Source organism: Mustela lutreola, chromosome 12 (genome assembly GCF_030435805.1).
Source record: "Mustela lutreola isolate mMusLut2 chromosome 12, mMusLut2.pri, whole genome shotgun sequence".
Classification (NCBI taxonomy): Eukaryota; Metazoa; Chordata; class Mammalia; order Carnivora; family Mustelidae; genus Mustela; species Mustela lutreola.
In genome coordinates, this window is record NC_081301.1 from 34,347,501 (window position 1) to 34,367,479 (window position 19,979).

General features: G+C 36.3%; 1 protein-coding gene across 5 annotated transcripts in view; it reads right to left on the reverse strand.

Moving 5' to 3' along the window:
* ZCCHC7 (zinc finger CCHC-type containing 7) overlaps window positions 1-19,979 on the reverse strand; it is a 246,328-nt gene that overhangs the window by 34,681 nt on the left and 191,668 nt on the right. For 4 of the 5 annotated variants that reach the window (XM_059143189.1, XM_059143188.1, XM_059143191.1 and 1 more), the window contains exons 3-5: window positions 17,855-17,898; window positions 16,451-16,576; window positions 15,314-15,484 (exon numbers count right to left, since the gene is read on the reverse strand). In XM_059143189.1, coding sequence (XP_058999172.1) covers window positions 15,314-15,484; window positions 16,451-16,576; window positions 17,855-17,898 — 341 coding nt within the window. The remainder of the gene's footprint in view (window positions 1-15,313; window positions 15,485-16,450; window positions 16,577-17,854; window positions 17,899-19,979) is intronic. The other variant, XM_059143192.1, reaches the window with a different exon arrangement.

Here is a 19,979-nt window from a genome sequence, read left to right on the forward strand (position 1 = left end):
ATATATAGCAAAGAGGGCACCTGGGTGATTAGTGGGTTAAGCCTCTGCCTTTGGCTCAGGTCATGGTCTCAGGCTCCTGGGATCGAGCCCCACATTGGGATCTCTGCTCAGCAGGTACCCTGCTTCCCCCTCTCCCTCTGCCTGCCTCTCTGCCTACTTGTAATCTCTTTCTCTCTCTCTCTCTCTCTCTGTCAAATAAATAAATAAATCTATCTTAAAACAAACAAACAAACAAACAAACAGCAAAGAATATGTGATCAGATAAATCTGGTCTCAGACTGTAGAGTTAGATTTTAAAATAAACAAACCAAAATATCTTGATCACTGGTGAAAAACTAAAGTATTCAATGCCACTCTCAAAGTTTCTATCTTCCCTCAGTTAACTCAAACTTACTTAATTCCTTTTTAACCACAAGGTTTAAATAATAACAACAATCTCAGTGTCCTTACTAGCCTTTCTCTCTTGACTTCTTTTAATAGCTAGACAGCTACTACCTGATGGCTGAGAAAGTGACTAACAGGAGGGAGAAAGTTGGAGGGACAGAGCCCTATAATTTGGGGAATCTGGGGCGCCTGGTGGCTCAGTCATTGTCTGTCTTCAGCTCAGATCAAGATCCCAGGGTCCTGCATCAGGCTCCCTGCCCAGCAGGAAGCCTTCTCCCTTTTCCACTCCCTCGACTTGTATTCCCTTTCTTGCAGTCTCTGTCAAATAAATAAATAAAATCTTAAAAAAAAAACCAAAACAATTTGGGGACTCTACCCAGCTACTTTAGTAGTGAACATATAATGCATGTACATAAGTGAAGAAAGGTCTTATTTCCTGCTCTCTAGCATCTTAACTCTCTTTCTCTCTCTCTTTTTTTTTTTTTTAAAGATTTTATTTATTTATTTGACAGAGAGAGATCACACGTAGGCAGAGACAGAGGAGGAAGCAGGCTCCCTGTTGAGCAGAGAGCCCGATGCGGGACTCGATCCCAGGACCCTGAGATCATGACCTGAGCCGAAGGCAGTGGCTTAACCCACTGAGCCACCCAGGCACCCTTAACTCTCTCTTTTTATAGCTTCTGGCACACTCAGACTTCTCCCTGTTTCTTAAAAAACCCCAAACATCCTCTGGACAATTAAAACTCCAGATGATTTCACTATCCTTGGTATTGGTGCTGACATTCTGAGATAACTGTGAATGAGTTCTCATACCTTTTATACCACATTGCTTTCCTAAGCCCACTAGCAAGTTCCAGAAGTTTTTTTTTTCTTCTGTTTTTTAAATTTAATTTTATTTTTTTCAGTGTTTCAAGATTCATTGTTTATGCACCACACCCAGTGTTCCATGTAATACATGCCCTCCTTAATACGAACCATCAGGCTCACCTAACACCCCAAGTACCAGAAGTTTTAAACTAGATTCAGAAGAGATAAAAGTAAAGTAAGCTTAAAATGGAAGTTTAGAACTTTATTTATAAACCAATTATACAAAGTCCATCAGAAATAACAAATATGTAGTAGAACAAATTGTTTAAAACTACTAAAAGTGATCCTGATTCATCTTAACCAACTACATTAAACTCCTTTTATTTATAAATATTCCCTGATTTCCAGTTCTACTTCTCTAATTCTCATGGGATTCTCCTGGGGAAATTTCCTTTTCATCTTCTCCCAAGAATCTTACAGTATCCAGGATATGTCGGGCACACATGTAATCACCTTTAGGTCCAAAGTTGTGTTGATACTATAGTAACTTTAGTCAAAAAACATTTTTTAAAAAGGATAACATCAAATATTATAAAAGTAATGTATATTTATTATAAAGACAGAAAATACAGATAAACAAAAAATAAAAGTCACCTATACTACTATCACTAAGGTAGCTGTTGCAAACATTTCAGAATATTTTATTCTAAACTTCTTTTTATATACAAACAATAAGCAACTGAAAAACAAAATTTAAAAAACGATACCATTTGCCACACTTCCAAGAAAAATGAAGTAGTTAGGTATAAATCTAAATATGCAGGAAATGTATGCACTAATAACTACAAAACTCTGATAACAGAAACTAAAGATCCGAATAAATGGAGACATGTACTATGTTCATGGATTGAAGACTCAAAATATAAGTCAGTTCTCTCCATAATGATCAACAGACTGAACATAATACCATTCGAAGTCCCAGCAAGATTTTTTTTTGTAGATACATATGACTTACTCTAAAGCTTACATGGAAAAGGAAAGGAACTAGAATAGCTAAGGTATTTTACAAAATAAAAACAAAGTTTAAGAAATCACACTATCTGATTTTAACACTTACTATAAACCCATAATATTACAAGACAGTGTGATATTGGTGAGGGGAATAGACACTTAAATCAATGATAGAGAAGAGACTCCAGAAATGAATCCACAGATGTGGCCATTTAAAAGAGATAAAAGCAACTCAATGGAGAAAGGATAGTCTTTTCAACAAATGGTGATGAACAACTGATCATCCATGTGTAAAAAAAAAAAAATGAACCAACCTCACACTTTATTATATAAAGATGAACTCCAAATGGATCACAGGTCTGAATATGAAACATAAAACAACAAACGTTTTGAGATAATACACAAGGATAAAAATCCTTGTTAACCGCAGTTGGATAAAAAGTTCTCAGAAAGTGCATCAAAAGCATAATCCATAAAAGAAAAAACATTGATAAACTGGATTTCACCAAATTTAAAAACTTCTGCTCTGCTAAAGATTCTCAAGAGAATAAAAAGATAATCTACAGATTGGGAGAAAATGTATGGAAATCACATCTAAAAAACTCTCTTATATCCAAAATCCAGAAAAAAACTCTCAAAACACAACAATCAGAAAATAAACACAGTAACTAAAAACTAGGAAAGGATCTGGACACTTCAACAAGAAGGATGTAAGGATATCAAATAAGCACATGAAAGGATATTCAACATTTTTAGCCATTAGGAAAATGCAAACGAAAACAAGACAGATACTATACAACTATTAGAATGGCTAAAATAAAAAATACTGACAATATCAAATGCTGATGAGGAGACAGAGCAACTGGACTTCTCACTTTGCTAGTAGGAATGCAAAATCGTTCAGTCACTCTGGAAAACAATACAGCAGTTTCTTATAAAGTTAAACATATATAGATAGGACCAGCAATCTCCACCTGGAAATTTGCCCCAAATGAAAACTATGTTCATGCAAAAGACTATACAAAAATATTCATAGCAGCCTTATTTGCTATAGTCAGAAACTATAAACAACCCAAATGTTCCTCAATGGATAAATGGATAAACAAACTGTAATACAGTCATAAAATGGAACAGTACAAAAAAATAAACTACTGACACATGAACAACTCAGATGAATCTCCAAGATACCATGTAAGTGATAGAAGCTAGTCTTAAAACTTTACAATGGTGTGACTCCATTTACATGACACTCTTTTAAAAACAAAACTATAGTAATGGAGAACAAGTTAATGGCCAGAAGTTATGGATAAGGGGAGGGTGTGACTATACAGAGATAGCATGAGGGAGTTTTCTGGGGGTGATGAAACTGTTCGGTACCCTGACTGTGGTGGAGTTTACATGAATTCATACATATTCATATAACTGAACACCAAAAGAAAAAAAATTCAATTTTATTATTAAAAAAAGAAGAATGGGATGCCTGGCTGGCTCAGTCAGTAGAGCACATGACTCCTGATCTCGGGGTTATAAATTTGAGCCCCATGTTGGGTGTAAAAATACAATCTTAATAAAGAAGAATGAATATAAACTAGGTTGATTACTGACGATACTATTCCTAAGATGTTTTAAGCAGTAATAGAATATTGTATATTAAATATCAAGTTAAAGAGTTATAAAATGAATATATACTCACCATAAATATATAAAGATTAGTGGGGCACCCGGGTGGTACAGTTGGTTGAGTGTCCAACTCTCGGTTTTGGCTCAGGCTGTGATCTCAGGGTCAAGAGACTAAGCTCCTGAGCCACTCAGCTCAGGGTAGAATCTTCTTGGGACTCTCTCTCCCTCTGCCCCTCTCCACTATGCTCTCTGTCATTCTTTCTCTAAAATAAATACATTAAAATCCTAAAAAGAATAGAAATTAAAAAAAAAAAAAAACCTCTTCTATGATTCTTTTTTTAAAGATTTTTTTGTTTATTTATTTGAGAGAGAGAGAGGTTCCCCGCTGAGCAGGGAGCCCAATGTGGGGCTGATCCCAGGACCCTGGAATCATGACCTGAGCTGAAGGCAGATGCTTAACCATCTGAGCCACCTAGGTGCACCACTCTTCCATAATTCTTGACATAACTACAGCAAACATTTTGGAATATTTCATTCCAAATTTTTTCCATGCACATCTATATACATATATAAATATGTATATTTGTATGGAAACAGGATTATAGTTCATATACTGTTTTATAATTTATGAATTTCACTTAATGTATTGATAACTTTGATTTCAATATTCATTTTTATATTTTATATTTTAAATTAAAAAAATTATTTATTTTAGAGAGAGAGGGAAGGGCAGAAGGAGAAGAGTTTCAAGCAGACTCTGTGCCAAGTGTGGAGCTGGATGTGGGGCCTGACCTAATGACCCTAAGATCATGACCTGGGCCAGAATCAAGAGTCCGATGGTTAACCAACTGCATCACCCAGGCACCTGTTACATCATTTGTTAAATAGCTGAAGAGTATTCCATTATATGGGATGTACTGTAAGTTACTTAAACGAGCTAGAATGTTAAATTTTTGGGTTGCTTCTAACTTTCCTATTATAAACAATTCTGAGATAAACATTCTTGTAGATGTATCTTTGCAAACATCCATCACTGAATTCCAGGAAGGTTATCCAAATGTACTTCTGTACCCAGCACAACTTCTCTAATATTATTACTATTATGAAGACAGTTTTCTTTCTTCCTATTGATTTGTAAGAGATTTTTCTATATTACAGATATCCTATTATGCATTTTATAAAAATCTTTTCTAAGTTGTGATCTGTCATTTAAATTTTATTAATGGTCTTTTTGGATGGACATTTTTAAAAAGTTAAATCTAGTCTCCCTTTTCCTTTATGATTTCTGACACAGCTGTCTTTGTTTTCTAATAAAAGTATTTAAACCATTTATTCATTGTGATAAATGATATGTCTGGTTCTATTTTTATCCTCACACCTGTATTTTTATGCATTCTTGCTGTTTCCATTTTATCCTATCACTTGCTTCTTTTGCCTCATTTTTAACTAATAATCTAAAATTCATATGGCTTATTTTTCTTCTTAATATTAAAACAAACTTCATTTTATTGGAACTATCCATGATTCACCTTGTAGCTTTTTATATTTTTTAAGGAATTTTTTCTAAAATTAGTAAGTTTGAAAACACATCAATAGGAAGTATTCATATATACACTTTACGCCTTCCTGGTTTCAGTGTTCCTTGCTGCTAATTTTATTCTGACTTTTCTAATAAACTCACAAATGAACAACAGCTTGGCTATGTCATCTTTTTTCTCAGGATGTTCTACCCTCTAGGGATTTCTCTACTGCCTTCTGGCATTTAGTATTGCACAGGAGAAGTTTGATGCAAGCTTGATGTTGTGTGTGTACATGTGTGTGTGTATCCGTGTGTAATGTGGTTTCTTCCCCCCATGTCTGGATGTCTGTGTGATTTTCATTTGCTTGACATATTCATACATTTCACTAGCGTATGTCTAGATGTGGGGCTTTTTTCTCTCTCATACTGGGTGCGTGTTCTTTCTTATTTATTTATTTATTTACTTGAGAGAGAGAGAGAGAGAGAGATATCACAAGTAGGCAGAGAGGCAGACAGAGAAGGGGAAGCAGGCTCCCCATGGAGCAGAGAGCCCAATGAGGGGCTTGATTTCAGGACCCTGAGACCATGACCTGAGCTGAAGGCAGAGGCTTAACCCACTGAGCCACCCAGGTGCCCCGGGTGCGTGTTCTCTTAATTAGAATTTTTGTTCACTTTGCTTTGGATCCCTTCTCCTCTATTTACAACACGAAAAATGAATTGGGATTTTCTCAATTCTCCTATTTCTTATAATGAGTTTATATCATTTGTGGTCACCTCTGATTCCTTTTTTAATCTATCAGTTCTTCATAGATGCCTTCTATCAGCTCATCCCCCACCAAAACAAAAAAAAAAAAAAAAAAAAAAAGGAGAGAGAGAGAGACTTATGTCGATCTGGCTAGTTTTGGGAACTGAGGTGGTATCTGCCAGACAGTATAGATCTCTGACAAACTCACTCATGGAAAAATTTAGTTTTCTCAGACGTCTGGTTTATGAGGAATAGGGAAGGAGTTTTAATTATAAAGATGTACAAAGTACAGATGGTTTACCCCACTAAAAACTGTTATCTCCTCATTAAAAGACCATTCCTCTTGTTCCAGATTTTTATAAATGTATCGAGGTAAAGGTTATGTATAAGCATCCCTTCACCAGGTGAAGTACTGGCAGGTGCTGGGGTTGGTGAGGTGGGTAAGAAAGAAGGGTTTAGAAGTAAGATACTATAGTTTATTTCATTATTGATTCCTATATAAAAGATCACTGGCTAAAGAAAAAATAATAAAAGTTTAGAAAAATGCTTCTGGAGATAATTTAAAAGTTGCATCTAGTGTTCTTACACGTCTGAAATTCCACTAATACAGTGATCAGGGTTCTCAAGGTATATAATTTCCCTTTAGTATCTATGACTACAGATAACTATTTTAACATTATATAACTAAAAGTTCAATTAGCTCATAATATTTTATTACAGAACTTTCTCAAGTTCTTGAAATTCTTAAATAGCATATTATTATTATTATTATTTTGATCAAGGCAAAAGTCATTAGAAGGCTGTACAACAAGGCAAGATCGCACTTGTTATTGAACTGACATCTTGCAAAAATCATAATCTATTTGTAAACAAAGAAAACAATACAATAAAAAGACAAAGGCAAAGTTAATCCTGTCTCCTAGCCCTTTTCCAATCCATTACCAGTCAGCTGAGGAAATCCAATGTTAGCAGCCTACTAGCTTGGTATGCATTCTTCCACCCCATTTATTTTTGTTCATAAAATATATATATAAAAGCACAAATACAGATTATATAGAGCTCATTTTTAAAAAAATTCTTTTTTTTTTTTTAAAGTAATCTCTACACTCAACATAGGGCTCAAAATCACGACCCTACAATCAAGAGTCATGTGCTTCACCAATTGGGCCAGCCAGGCACCCCTCATTTTGTTTTTTACTGAAATAAAATCATTCTACAGATACCTGTAAATTTTCAAGAGGAAATATATGTATGTAGCTCTTAAACAGAATATCTAAGTAATTTAATAGTATAAACTGAAGAACAGTGTTATCTTTAAGATGAGTAAACTGGCAGAGATGTCCATAATTAAGTCTTTGAATATTTTCACAGGTTGAAAATCATTCTCAGTTGCTGTATTTTCCTTCACTAGGGACAGTTTGAGGAGGGTTATTAGAACTCAGTCAGAAAACTGTGTGAGGGCACCTGAGTGACTGAGTTGGTTAAGTGTCTGGTTTTGACTCAGGTTGTGATCCTGGTATTGAGTCCTGTGTCAGGCTCCACGAACAAAGGAGAGTCTGCCTCTCCCTCTCCTCCCCACCTACCCCCAGCCCATGCGTGCTCTCTCTCTCCCACATAAATAAAACCTTAAAAAAAAAAAAAGAAAGAAAGAAAAAGTATGAGATTTATAAAATCCAGGGGAGTTGACCTTAGTCTGTAATGCTTAGTAAATAAAATTTTTAGCATTCCAGGTGCTAATGAGAACCTGATTTCCTTAATTTCACACCCCAAATTCATAGCTTAGATAACTATGTCCCAGAATTTGCCCTTATTATTGGCTCTAATAGTAAAAATCAAGTCCAAGTCTATATGGGCTTTTATACTTGGACTGAAAATTAAAAAAGAAAAGAAAAGAAAAAGTGAGGTGTGTAATGAGTTTGAAATTTAACAAAATTCCCAGTGGTCTGCTGCTTTATTTCTCTAAGACTCAAGTATTCCCAATGCAACTGCTCTGAAAAGTTTATACCTAAGTCCCATAAAATTCTTAATGAAAAACTAAAGTTTATTTATTCCTTTTATTTATAGGGCTGTTAATTTTGATAGAGAGACTACAAGGGGACAATTCTTCCTCTCTTTCCGTGGAAGTTAGGGGTCTGGAGAAAGGGAACTGTCTCTATCCTCTACAAACTTATTCTTAAAACTTGTATAAATAAACTGTAAACCTGCTCTCAATCTGCTAGGTCTACTGGAAGTGACTAGTACTAGGTAAAGGAGCAGGTGTCACAGGGAGAGTTGCGGAGACTGGGGGAAATTGTCGGGTTAATCACAGATGACTAGAAAGGATACCATTTTGTACAATTTCAAAATAAGGACTGGTTTCTCCTTCAAACTGTAACCATGCTAAATTACGTACCTTCAGTTAAAACTTCCTACCCTCTAAGGTTATTTCCATAAGCTTATATATACACAACCATGTAAAGTTTCATATATTCATTTATTAGGTGGTTTGGGAACAGTTCCAATGAATTATTAACTACTAATTCCAGGATTTACTCCTTGAACAATGAACACATATGAATTTTCACTAACATTATCATGAGTTTTGCCTATACTAATCAAGAGGATAAGAGACTTCCAAGCACAGAATCTACTTAACTTCCTTGGGGGTATTCCGGTCTCTCAGGTAAATAAGAATTTTATATACTTATTCAACAATTTTTTTTTTTAAGCAAATCAGTCACCTAGTTATGACCCTTGCTCTAATATTATGTTTAAGCAACATGAAAATGAGGTTAAAAGTAAGAGAAATAAGTTATTCTAGCCCAAGTTATATTTTCTTTTCTTTACTCTCAAAAGTTGTAATGTTTAGTTGTCAGCAGAACTATATATTTTGTGAACATACATATCAGTCTATTAAAATGATATACTTGTCTTGCCTTCAATTAAGTTTGGCAGGAAAATTAGTTCATGATTATATGAATTGTAGAAGGTTATCAGAATTTTATATTTTTCCTTTCCTCGATTTGTCTTTCTAAGGCACTGAAAAAGATAATAACAGTATACTCCATCACAAAGTGCCAGATTAAAGAACAACCAAAATTAAACAGATACTAGTTTCCTATTTTACGTATATATTTCTTGAAGAAACATTTATGGACCACTAATGTCTGTGAAAGTCTACACAGTTTTATACAGAGTTCTCATTTTTTTTTAAGATTTTATTTATTTATTTGAGAGAGATCACAAGTAGGCAGAGAGGCAGGCAGAGAGAGAGAGGAGGAAGCAGGCTCCCTGCTGAGCAGAGAGCCCAATGCGGGGCTCGATCCCAGGACCCTAGGATCATGACCTGAGCCGAAGGCAGAGGCTTTAGGCTTTAACCCACTGAGCCACCCAGGCGCCCCACGGAGTTCTCATTTTTATTTATTTATTTATTTATTTATTTTTAAAAAAAAAAATTTTTTTTAAACAGAGTTCTCATTTTTAAAAGAAACTTTTGAGTTGCTAAAATTTAGTATATTGCTAATATTTAAGAGAGCATGCTTTCACAGCTTCAAAGGTTTAAAGAAGTCAATCAAGTGAAATCTGTCCTATGAGTTATTTTCTTCCACTGCATTTAAAAATCTGACTTGAAGGAGTGACTCAAGTGCTGAGCTTTCTCCTAGTGGATGGTATTTGATTCTTGTGCACGATGGCTAAAGGAATTACTGCTAGCATGGATTGGGAAAGAGAACTAAGCAGGGAATTTGGGGAAAAAATTGCTGAAGAAAGAAAATTTAGGAGGTTTGGGTTTCAATTATACCTTACACTGATGAGCTCAGACATGCTTCCAAGAAAAAGGGTGACAATCTCAACAATCAGTAAAGACTGCTGAGGCCAAGACAGTCTCTTGTTTTTTGCATAAGCACAGTTCTCTGGTACCACAGATGTGGTTCCCTGGCTGAAAGTCAACATTGTATGCCACTCTGCTGATCCTCAGAGGTTGTTTTACAGCAGAAAACTTAAAGCATCATTTATTTTTATTTGGAAAAATTTTCCATCTCTTTTTATAAATACTGATATTCTAAATATAATATTTGCAGATTTAAGACAGAAACCTGAGAGACCTTTTGAGCAGGAATTAAACTGACAACTCCTAGAATATAAGTAGGTGAGTTTCCTCCACATACACTCATGAAATTGAGCATCACTTTACTTTGAGATGTTGGAGAAAGCTTAACCTTACAACGTCTAAGCTTTCTTCTTCTTTAAAAAAATTATTTGTTTACTTACTTATTTGAGAGAGAAAGGGAGGGAGAGAGCATGAGTGGGAGGGGCAGAGAGAAAGGAAGAGAGAATTTCAAGCAAATTCCGTGCTGCGCATGGAGCCAGACACAAGGCTCCATCTCACCTTGAGCGGAAACGATGAACGGGCTACGTAACCAACGGTGCCACCCAGGGGCCCCTCAGATTTCTTCTTTGTAAAACTGGAACATTAAACAGTATCTATCATATGGTAGTTGTAAGGATTATATAAAGGACACCATCACAGATAAATCTACAGGACACCTATTGTGTGCTGAGGATACAGCAGTGAACGAAGCACTACCCCTTCCCTAGTTAGAAATGCATTTAGCACAGTGCTTGAAACACTGTAAGAAGTCAACTATAGCTATTATCATTTTGGAAATGTCAGATATACCTTACAGAATGGGATTACATATGCAAGATGTGTTCACACACTTAAAAAATTTTCTGTATATTTAAGGGTGCCTGGGTGGTTCACTTGGTTGTGCATCTGAATCCTGATTTTGGCTCAGGTCATGACCTCAGGGGTTGTGAGTGAGATGGAGCCAGTGCTCAGCTCCATGCTCAGCGGGAAATTTGCTTCTCTCCTTCTCCCTCCCATGTGCACTCTCTCCCTGAAATAAATAAATCTTTAAAAATTTTTTTTTCTTTATATTAAAAAAAAATAGTTGCCAAGAGGAATCTGTGGCAGACTCAGAATCGTGTAGAAGGGATTCCTTCTACACTGCAGCTTCATTTCCTTTGGAAGGTATCAATGATACAGGTAAACTTCAGCAGGCCTCAAGCCATCCTTCTGCCTTTTACATTGTAAAACTCTGGAATTTCAACCAAATTACTTTTATGCAGTAGTTAATGTATGCGGCATTTTCCAAGCAGAGTTCAGGAAAAGCCTTTCATTACACCAAAAATATGAATATGACTCATCAGTTTTTATTACAGATTCTCTTTGCACATATAACTGGTACTCTGGCATTACAGACATCAGTGGTAGCAGGATGTATAAAGTAAATGGAAGTTTCTTAATCTCTTTAACTGATAAGAAGATAGGGCATCTATAATTACTCTGGGCTTCAGAAATCCTTTGTGTGAATGAGCAGCAAGTTCCAGCAGGTGGGAAGATGGAAATGACAAAGAAGGGAAACAGTATTGTCAGAGGTATGGGCCTTAAATAAGCTGAAAGTACCCACATAACGAGGCAGAAGTAATGACTTAGAAGCAACCACAATGAGTGAGAAAGAGTTTAATCCTAATCAACCTAATTCAGGAATGTGGGTCAAGAAAGAAAGAGGAGCAAGCATTTGAGAGGGTTGCAAGGGAAACAATATTTTCTGTGGAGAGCCAGGTTTCAAGACAAACTTAAAGCATGTATGGGACTAAATGAATAGTTCCAGCAACCTGAGGCCAGAATGACTCTGCTTCTAAGTGAATCCTCATGAGGCGCTTCTGGGATGGCAGAAGGACTACAAGCTTCTTCAGATGGAGTCAGTGAAGTCCAGGTTTGATTGGGCTCCAAGGGAATCTTATACAATGTGGGCAGGCTAGAAAAAGATCAGTTAGTGTCCAGAACCTTTACCATGTAATTACAAAAAACCCAACACTTAGATCTTGGCAGATTTAGGGGACAGGGTGCTGCCTTCTCTGAAGTCAGCCATAGCCTCACCCTATCTTAAAAACTTACATTCACTGGGGTTATTAATCCTCAGGGCCATTTTAGATAAAGAGGTTAACATACATTCGAGGCCAAAATTAAGCAGTTAAGCCGAATGGACTACAGATTCAATTCACAGCTGATTTTATATAACCTTTTACAAATCATTCTTAACTGTTCTGTACTACAGTTTCTTATTAAAAAAAAAAACCAAAACTGCTCACGATAATGTCTGAGATCCTTCTGTTATCATAGGCAAATAAGACTATATTTGTAAGAGCGTTTCAGAAGAAAGGAGTAAAGAAATACGCTATTAAATGTAACTGCCTAGCTAGAAAATCTGCCTAAAAAAATTACAATTGACAATGTAATGCAGAGAACAGTAGTATAAAACTAAGCCAACTTAGGATTTTTAAGACAGTATTAAAAAGTAAGTTTAAGCTACTTAAAAAAAAGAATTTATTGGGGTGCCTGGGTGGCTCAGTCGGTTAAGTGGCTGTCTTGGGCTCAGGTCATGATCCCAGGGTTCTGGGATCGAGCCCTATGTCAGGCTCTCTGCTCAGCGGAGAGCCTGTTTCTCCCTCTCCCTGGCTCTCTGCCTACTTGTGTTCTGTCAAATAAATAAATAAAATCTTAAAAAAAATTTTTTTAAAAAAGATTTTATTTGAGAGAGAGTGAGAGAAAGAGAGAGAGTACGTGCACATGAGTGTGAGAGGGGAAAGGGAGAGGCAGAGAATCTCAAGCAGACTCAGCACTGAGCCCAGAACCTGATGTGGAGCTTGATTTCACAACCCAGCAATCATGACCTGAGCCAAACTGAAGAGCTGGATGCTTAACTGACTGAGCCATCCAGATGCCTCAGACTACTTTTTTTTTTTTAAGATTTTATATTTTTTAATATTTTTTGAGTTATCTCTAAACCCAATGTGGGGCTTGAACATACAACCCCAAGATCAAGAATCACATATTCTACCAACTGAGCCAGCTAGGTGCCCCACTTTAAGCTACTTTGGAAAGAAATAATAACAATTTCCACATCCAGTCCTGAGAATCACATTCAATGTCATTAGTGGGCCAGGAAATACAAGAAAAAATGGTAAGATATCATTTTCTCCCTATCTGATTGGCCAAAATTTTAAAAGATCAATTATGGTGTTGAGGGCACTCTTTTTCTGTTAAAAAAAAAAAAAAAGATTTTATTCATTTATTTGAGAGAGTATGTGAGAGAGGGAGCATGAGCAGAGGGAGGGGCAGAGGGAGAGAGAGAAGCAGACTCCTGTTGAGCAGGGAGCCCTACCAGGCTTGATCCCAGGACCCTAAGACCATGACCGGAGCCCAAGGCAGATGCTTAACCAATGAAGCCAACTGGGTGCCCCTGCCATCTAGGCGTCCCTGCTGAGAGCACTCTTAAACACATCTGGCAGGTGGATATAATGGCACTATTTATTTATTTATAGGTTTTATTTTTCAGTGATCTCTACATCCAATGTGGGGCTTTAACTTACAATACCGAGATCTAGAGCTGCATGCTCTACCGACTGAGCATGGTGGATATAATGGCACTATTTATTTATTTATAGGTTTTATTTTTCAGTGATCTCTACATCCAATGTGGGGCTTTAACTTACAATACCGAGATCTAGAGCTGCATGCTCTACCGACTGAGCCACTCAGGTACCCCAACAGGTACCACCTTTTAGAAGAGCAACTGAACAATATTTATCCAGATATAAATGTATATAACCTTTAATTACACAATCCCACTTAGAATCTGACTTACTGAAATAATCTTATACAGATATGCACACACATAAAGATATGTATTGTAGCACTGTTTGCTTAAAAAATGGGCTGTAACTATAAATCCAGATGTATTGGTAGAGAAAATGTCAGGTAAATTGGTACATCCATATAGTGGAATAAAAGTTAGCCCCCTGACAGGTAGATCTTTATGGGCTAACGCAGAGATATGCAATTATAAGGAATTAAGCAGAAAAAGTTAAATTGTAGAACAATGTATAGAATAATGACCTTGTTTTTATTTGTTTAAAAAGACACTTTAAAAATTATAATCAACAGTTGATATATTTACATGAGAAACATATATACCATTCATATTTTAGTAACTTTTAATTAGAAATTCATCTCAATAGAAACCATATCACTTTCTTATTGAAAATATTACAGCTATACTCCAATATAAATAAAATTAGAAAATGTTTATGCTTTGTATCATGTCTTTGGGAAGTATAAATTATAAAAGGAAAAGATTCTTACTTTTTTTTTTTTTTTTTTTAAAGATTTTATTTATTTATTTGACAGAGAGAGAACACAAGTAGGCAGAGAGGCAGGTAGAGAGAGAGAGGAGGAAGCAGGCTCCCTGCTGAGCAGAGAGCCCGATGCGGGACTCGATCCCAGGACCCTGAGATCATGACCTGAGCTGAAGGCAGCGGCTTAACCCACTGAGCCACCCAGGCGCCCAGATTCTTACTTTTTAAAAGAAAAATAACTTCTACAGTCCTTCTGAAATAAGATTTTTTTTTTTTTAAAGATTTTATTTATTTGACACAGAGAGAGAGAGAGAGAGATAGCGAGTGAGGGAACACAAGGGGAGTGGGAGAGGGAGAAGCAGCTTCCGGCCAAACAGGGAGCCCAATGCGGGGCTTGATCCCAGGACTCCAGGATCATGACCTGAGCTGATAGCAAATGCTTAACAACTGTGCCATCCAGGCGCCCTGGTCTTTGAAATTTTGACTAAAACTCCATATGATGCAAAATGATGTTCAACATAACAAGGTGTTAAAATTTAACATGCTACAGGTAACTGAATGTCTTCTAAACTACTTTTGTTTTTTTAAATCTAAAAAACGAACTAAGATAAGCAAATCTAAAGTCTTGGCGGTTTTGTCCTTCTTGCTTAAGACTATTATATCAGCAAGAGTCATCAATAATCAAGCCAGGCTTCATACAGACCTTTGTATCCATCTGCTAAGTAGGTATATATATATTTCACCTAACTATGCATGAATAGGTAATAAATTTTACGTGTTTTTTATTACATACCTCTTTTATTTCAAATCTTTACTTGGCAAGCAAAGGAGGCAAGCGTGGGTTTACAACATTTCTTGATGCCTCCTGATGAACCAACCATTCAGTAGGATCACTATTAGAACATTACTTTAGATGATGAGTAGCCAAAAGGACATGCCTATCATTACATATGGTATAGAATAAACACTCTTTTAGGCAGGCTGAGTATAGTTACAAATTGGCCCTCTGCCCCCAAAGTCTGACAAATTATACACAGGATACTCACATCAGCATAGTGGCCTATCATACCACATCGGTCACATCGTTTTCTCCAAGAAGGTCTTTCGAGACATCTGTGAGTAGAAGACATAGGCAAAGAACAGCCTAAGCAAAAGCGGGCCGGGCAGGCATATTGGAGGTGTCCTCTCTCGGAACAGAGACAGCAGGGGCGGACTTTCTAGGTAGCAAACAGAAAATCTCTTTAGCAAAATGGGTAAGTCTCAAATAGAAGATTAATTTTTCTTTTTCTGTATAATTACATAAAGTTCATTTCCAATTTGAGACCCCAGTGAAGGTAAAATCTTGAGTATAACTGTAAAATCAAACAAAATGTCTGAAGTCAGAGCTTGAATGCAAGCTATCGGTATTCTGCGGTTGCCAAAAAGGCTTACTGTGCGTGTATCATCAACGGGCATCTACTTCTTATGCCTCGTCTTGTACGAAGATTGACAAAGTGGACTGTGCCCAAGTGGGAAAGTGGGATGAGGAGGATGTAGAAGCTAAGAAGTAGGAGGAACAGATACTGAAAGAGGCTACTTTGTCCCAGAGGACCAAAGACCAAGAAGAAACCTAAAAGCTGTCTCAAACATGTCTTTATGTCTGAAACACAATCATTTGGAAGAAGGTGTAGGTAAATGGAAGGAATGTTTCTTGAGAGCTTACCATGTCAGGGAGTATCTAAGAACTTTAGTTCGGTGTTCTTCCAAAGGTTGATTTGTCTATTTAACATAATTTACACCAATAAACACTTATAAATGCTTAAAATGATAACTTTCTAACAATTAAAATTGTCCCACAATGAAACAAGCTGTGTCATAAAGCAGGAGGTTTGGAAGGGAGAGGGTCTCAGGAATCATTTGATTTAATCTCCTCATTTTATAGACAAGAAAATAGAGGCACATAGGGTGAAATGATTTGCCTAAGGTTGTGCAACTATCAATGAAAAGCTAAACCGATTCCAGGTTTTTCTGACTCTAACTTCATTCTTCTTTCTCTGCTACTATTATAGGCATGACTTACATGAAAAATGTAATGTGAAATCTACAAATATATTATACAAGATTTGAATTCTAAGGTTATAGGGGTTTACTCTTAAGATTCTGATTTTTAACAATGAGAAAGAAACATTATGTATTTCACATACTTGTGGAAAGGGGCAGTTTTTCGATAAATGGCCACATTTGTCACAATTTCTACAGGTAACATTTTTGTTGGCTGAATAGTATCGGTGGGTCCATCTTCCAGATGCTCTATTATTAACTATCTGGGCCTAAGGGGGGAAAAATCAATAATTAATAATTATTAATAATTAAATCAATTATCAATAATTAAATCAATAATTTAAAAAAATCAGTAATTAAAAAAAAATTCCACCCTGTTCTAAAGAATTAATAGCCATAGTTTATTTAATTTAGAACCCAGCAACATGGAACTTTTGTGTTCTTAAAAGAAGTTAAAAAAACATAAAAGGGATTGCCATGAAGATAACTCTACTTCTTGTCTGTCTCTCCCCCCATCCTTTTTCACATCTCTGTATGGTTCCATTTCTTTTGTATCCCTCTCTGCTTACAGTTCAGGTCCAGTAGGAGTACTGACAGGCATCATTTAGACATTCTGATGGCATTCAGAGCCAAAGATATTACTGATTTCTGTATCTGAATGTATACCATATTTTGAGAAACTTGCTTAAATTTTTACCCAGGGGATTTTTAAAAAATGATTTTTGTCTTCAAAGTTATAAAGCCATATAACAACTGAACCCATTCACTCTTCTGAACAGCCCAGGGCTACTGCCTATAAACTGGATTATAATTTCTAAGAGACAATGAGATAATTTCCTTCCAGTAGAGTACTTTTAAGATCCATTTTGCCTACAGTAACACAATTCTAGTTCTCCCATATTCTAACCAAAATCTAATGTCTTGCAAAAGAACATTAGCAAAATGTATCAAATGGAATACCTAAAGGGGAATATATATATCCCAACCATGCTTTCATCTTTTTGGGTAGAATTCCATTTTTGAAAAAGCTTTTCATCTTTTACTTTGTTATTCTGCTGGATTAACCAGGTAGGCCCCAAGTAGACACAATCTAATTATCTCTTAAAACTTTTTTTTTTTTAACCAAGTTGTAAAATTATTCTCTTTTCTAACCATCTGTCACAATTAAGGCTAATAATTGACAAAGACAAACACCTGCCACATCCTAAATATAGACTAACCATTTCCTTACACTGAAGAAGCAGTTATTTCCGGTGTTGATCTTTAGTGGTACCAGGCAATATGGGCTGAGAGGACTCACCATGGCAGAGAAGAAACAGAAGGGAAAGGGGACTAAATCATTATGGCAATTAACAGACTGACAAAAATCAAGGCTGAACCACACTTCTGAAAAATTCAATCACCACAGACTGAAATCAAACTTTTTCTTACAACATACTCAGACCACCTACTATCTCTAAAGTTTATTAAGTTATCATACAAGTGAAAGGAAACTTCAAATCAAAGGAATTTATTCATTATTCATAACTTCAAAAAAATTTTTTTACCTCTGCGTCTTTGTCACTGATGAACCAACTTACAGCATCTTCTCCTACAAAACAAAACAAATGTTACTCGTATCTTGACACCCTGAAAGCACTTATAGACTGACATTATTCAATTGGTCAGTATTGAAACTGGACCCCAAAGGTGTAGTGAGATATGTGAATACTTTTACCTCTTATCTTGGCTCCATTATTACTTCTGTCGCTCTGAACAAATACTTAATCTCTCTCTTTTTTAAAAATTATTTTTTAATACTCAACCCCTCTTAATCTCAGTGATGTTACCTGTGAAATTCATGGGTACTATTTGCCCCATGTACCTAAAAAATACTGTGAGACAAATAAGCTATGTGGAAATGCTCTGAAAATCGTTATAAATAATTTTTTTAAAAAAGATCAGCGGAGAAACAAAAAACCCAGTAGCAGATCCAGAAAGAAATCTTATCTAAACTTCCTTTATCTGATTAAAGCAGAGCTTTACGAAGTCAGCTGCACAGCACCCCCTTTCCCCCCACCTAGGGTCATTAGGGAAGTGACTGACTAGTCATTTGGCTTCTAGGGCATTCCAAAAACACCAAGTTGTATAAGCCAGCATCATTAAGACGTTCCATCCTTTGAAGCCCTAAATACTTATATTGGTAAACAACTTTCAGTAGTCTGGTAAACAAACTAGTTGGTAAACCAACCTTTACCTCTGGCAACTGAGTTGAGTTGCTCGTTCCTGAGCACTCCAACACTTTTTCTTTCCTCCTGCTCATCTCTCTATCACTCGTTAGTTCACAGGCCTCCACCATTCAGACCCAAGAAGGCAGAGGAAAAGGTTTTTGCCTTCCAATATCAGTTATTAACTATGCCCACTAGCTTCCCATTCCAGGTACATTTTTAAAAACTGGACTTTTGAATACAATCTCATGACTGGGGCTAGAAATTTAGCACTGTATTTTATAACATCAAATAAAGTGAAATAGAACAACAATTAAGGAGACCAATATCCAGAAACCGTGGACCGATCTAAAAATACAAGCGTTAAAATCCTAGGGGCCTTGAGAGCTCTACATTCCTCTTTATCAGCTGTTTTCTTCTCTTTGCCCTTTGCAAATTGCTGCTATTTCTCTGGTCCACTCATGACCAGGAGCAGGGGACATATGACTAATGCAGAAGCTATGGTATCAACAAAGGATTGAAAGATTTTTTTTCTCTCCTTGAAGCCAAGTTAAGAGTTCTTCCTTCCTCCTATCTATTCCTCTTCTCTATCTTGAAAACACAAATCGAGCTTGACTCTTTGAAAGGAATTTTGAGGAGACATGAAGTAATCTACATTTCCCCAGGCCTACAGGAATAGGTGTCTAGAGATACATTTTAAAATAAAATAGTTTTACTAAGAAAACCGAAAGGCTGCTTTATGAAAAGACCAATCCATAGGAGGGCAGAGATGCTGTGCAGATGATTATGTCCTTTGTCAAGTTTGGAGGCTGCATCCATATACCGAGCGTGGAGAATACACTAAATAGTTGTGCGTTATCACCATCCACAACGGCCTTTCATTCAAAAGATCCATCTAAGGAGCATTGCTCTGCTGTAAGTTTTAAAGCTGCCTTTTGTACCTCCATGTCCTTCATCTTTAAAATTCCAAATGACCATTATAAATCACTTTAATTAAAAACTGCCTTAATATTGTCCTTAAAAAAAAAATAAAAAGAAAAGAAAACCTAAAAAGCAGTGAAATGCAAACTAGCAACTATCACCACCCCCCATTCCAAGTAAACTTATAGTTGAACAGAGAACAGTGAGAAAAGGGAAGGTCTGAGAGAGGAAGATCCAACCCCATTCAGATTGTTTCCACATTCCTGTGGAATTCCAACAATATTCCAGGTTGTATACTAACTCCTCAACAAGTTACAGTATACTCTTGCTAAAGAAAATTTATTAAAAGGCACACGAAACAGGTTTCAATTACAGATGAAATCAGACTTCTCAGTAGTAAACAGGACAAAGACATTGCCAGAAACACATGCCCCAACTCCTGGTGCTACCCAATGGCTCCAGTGCGGGTTTGATCTTGGTAATAGCAGCTGACTCCCGCCCTTTCTCTATTATCTATCCTGTTTTCTTCTTAACTCCAAATCCC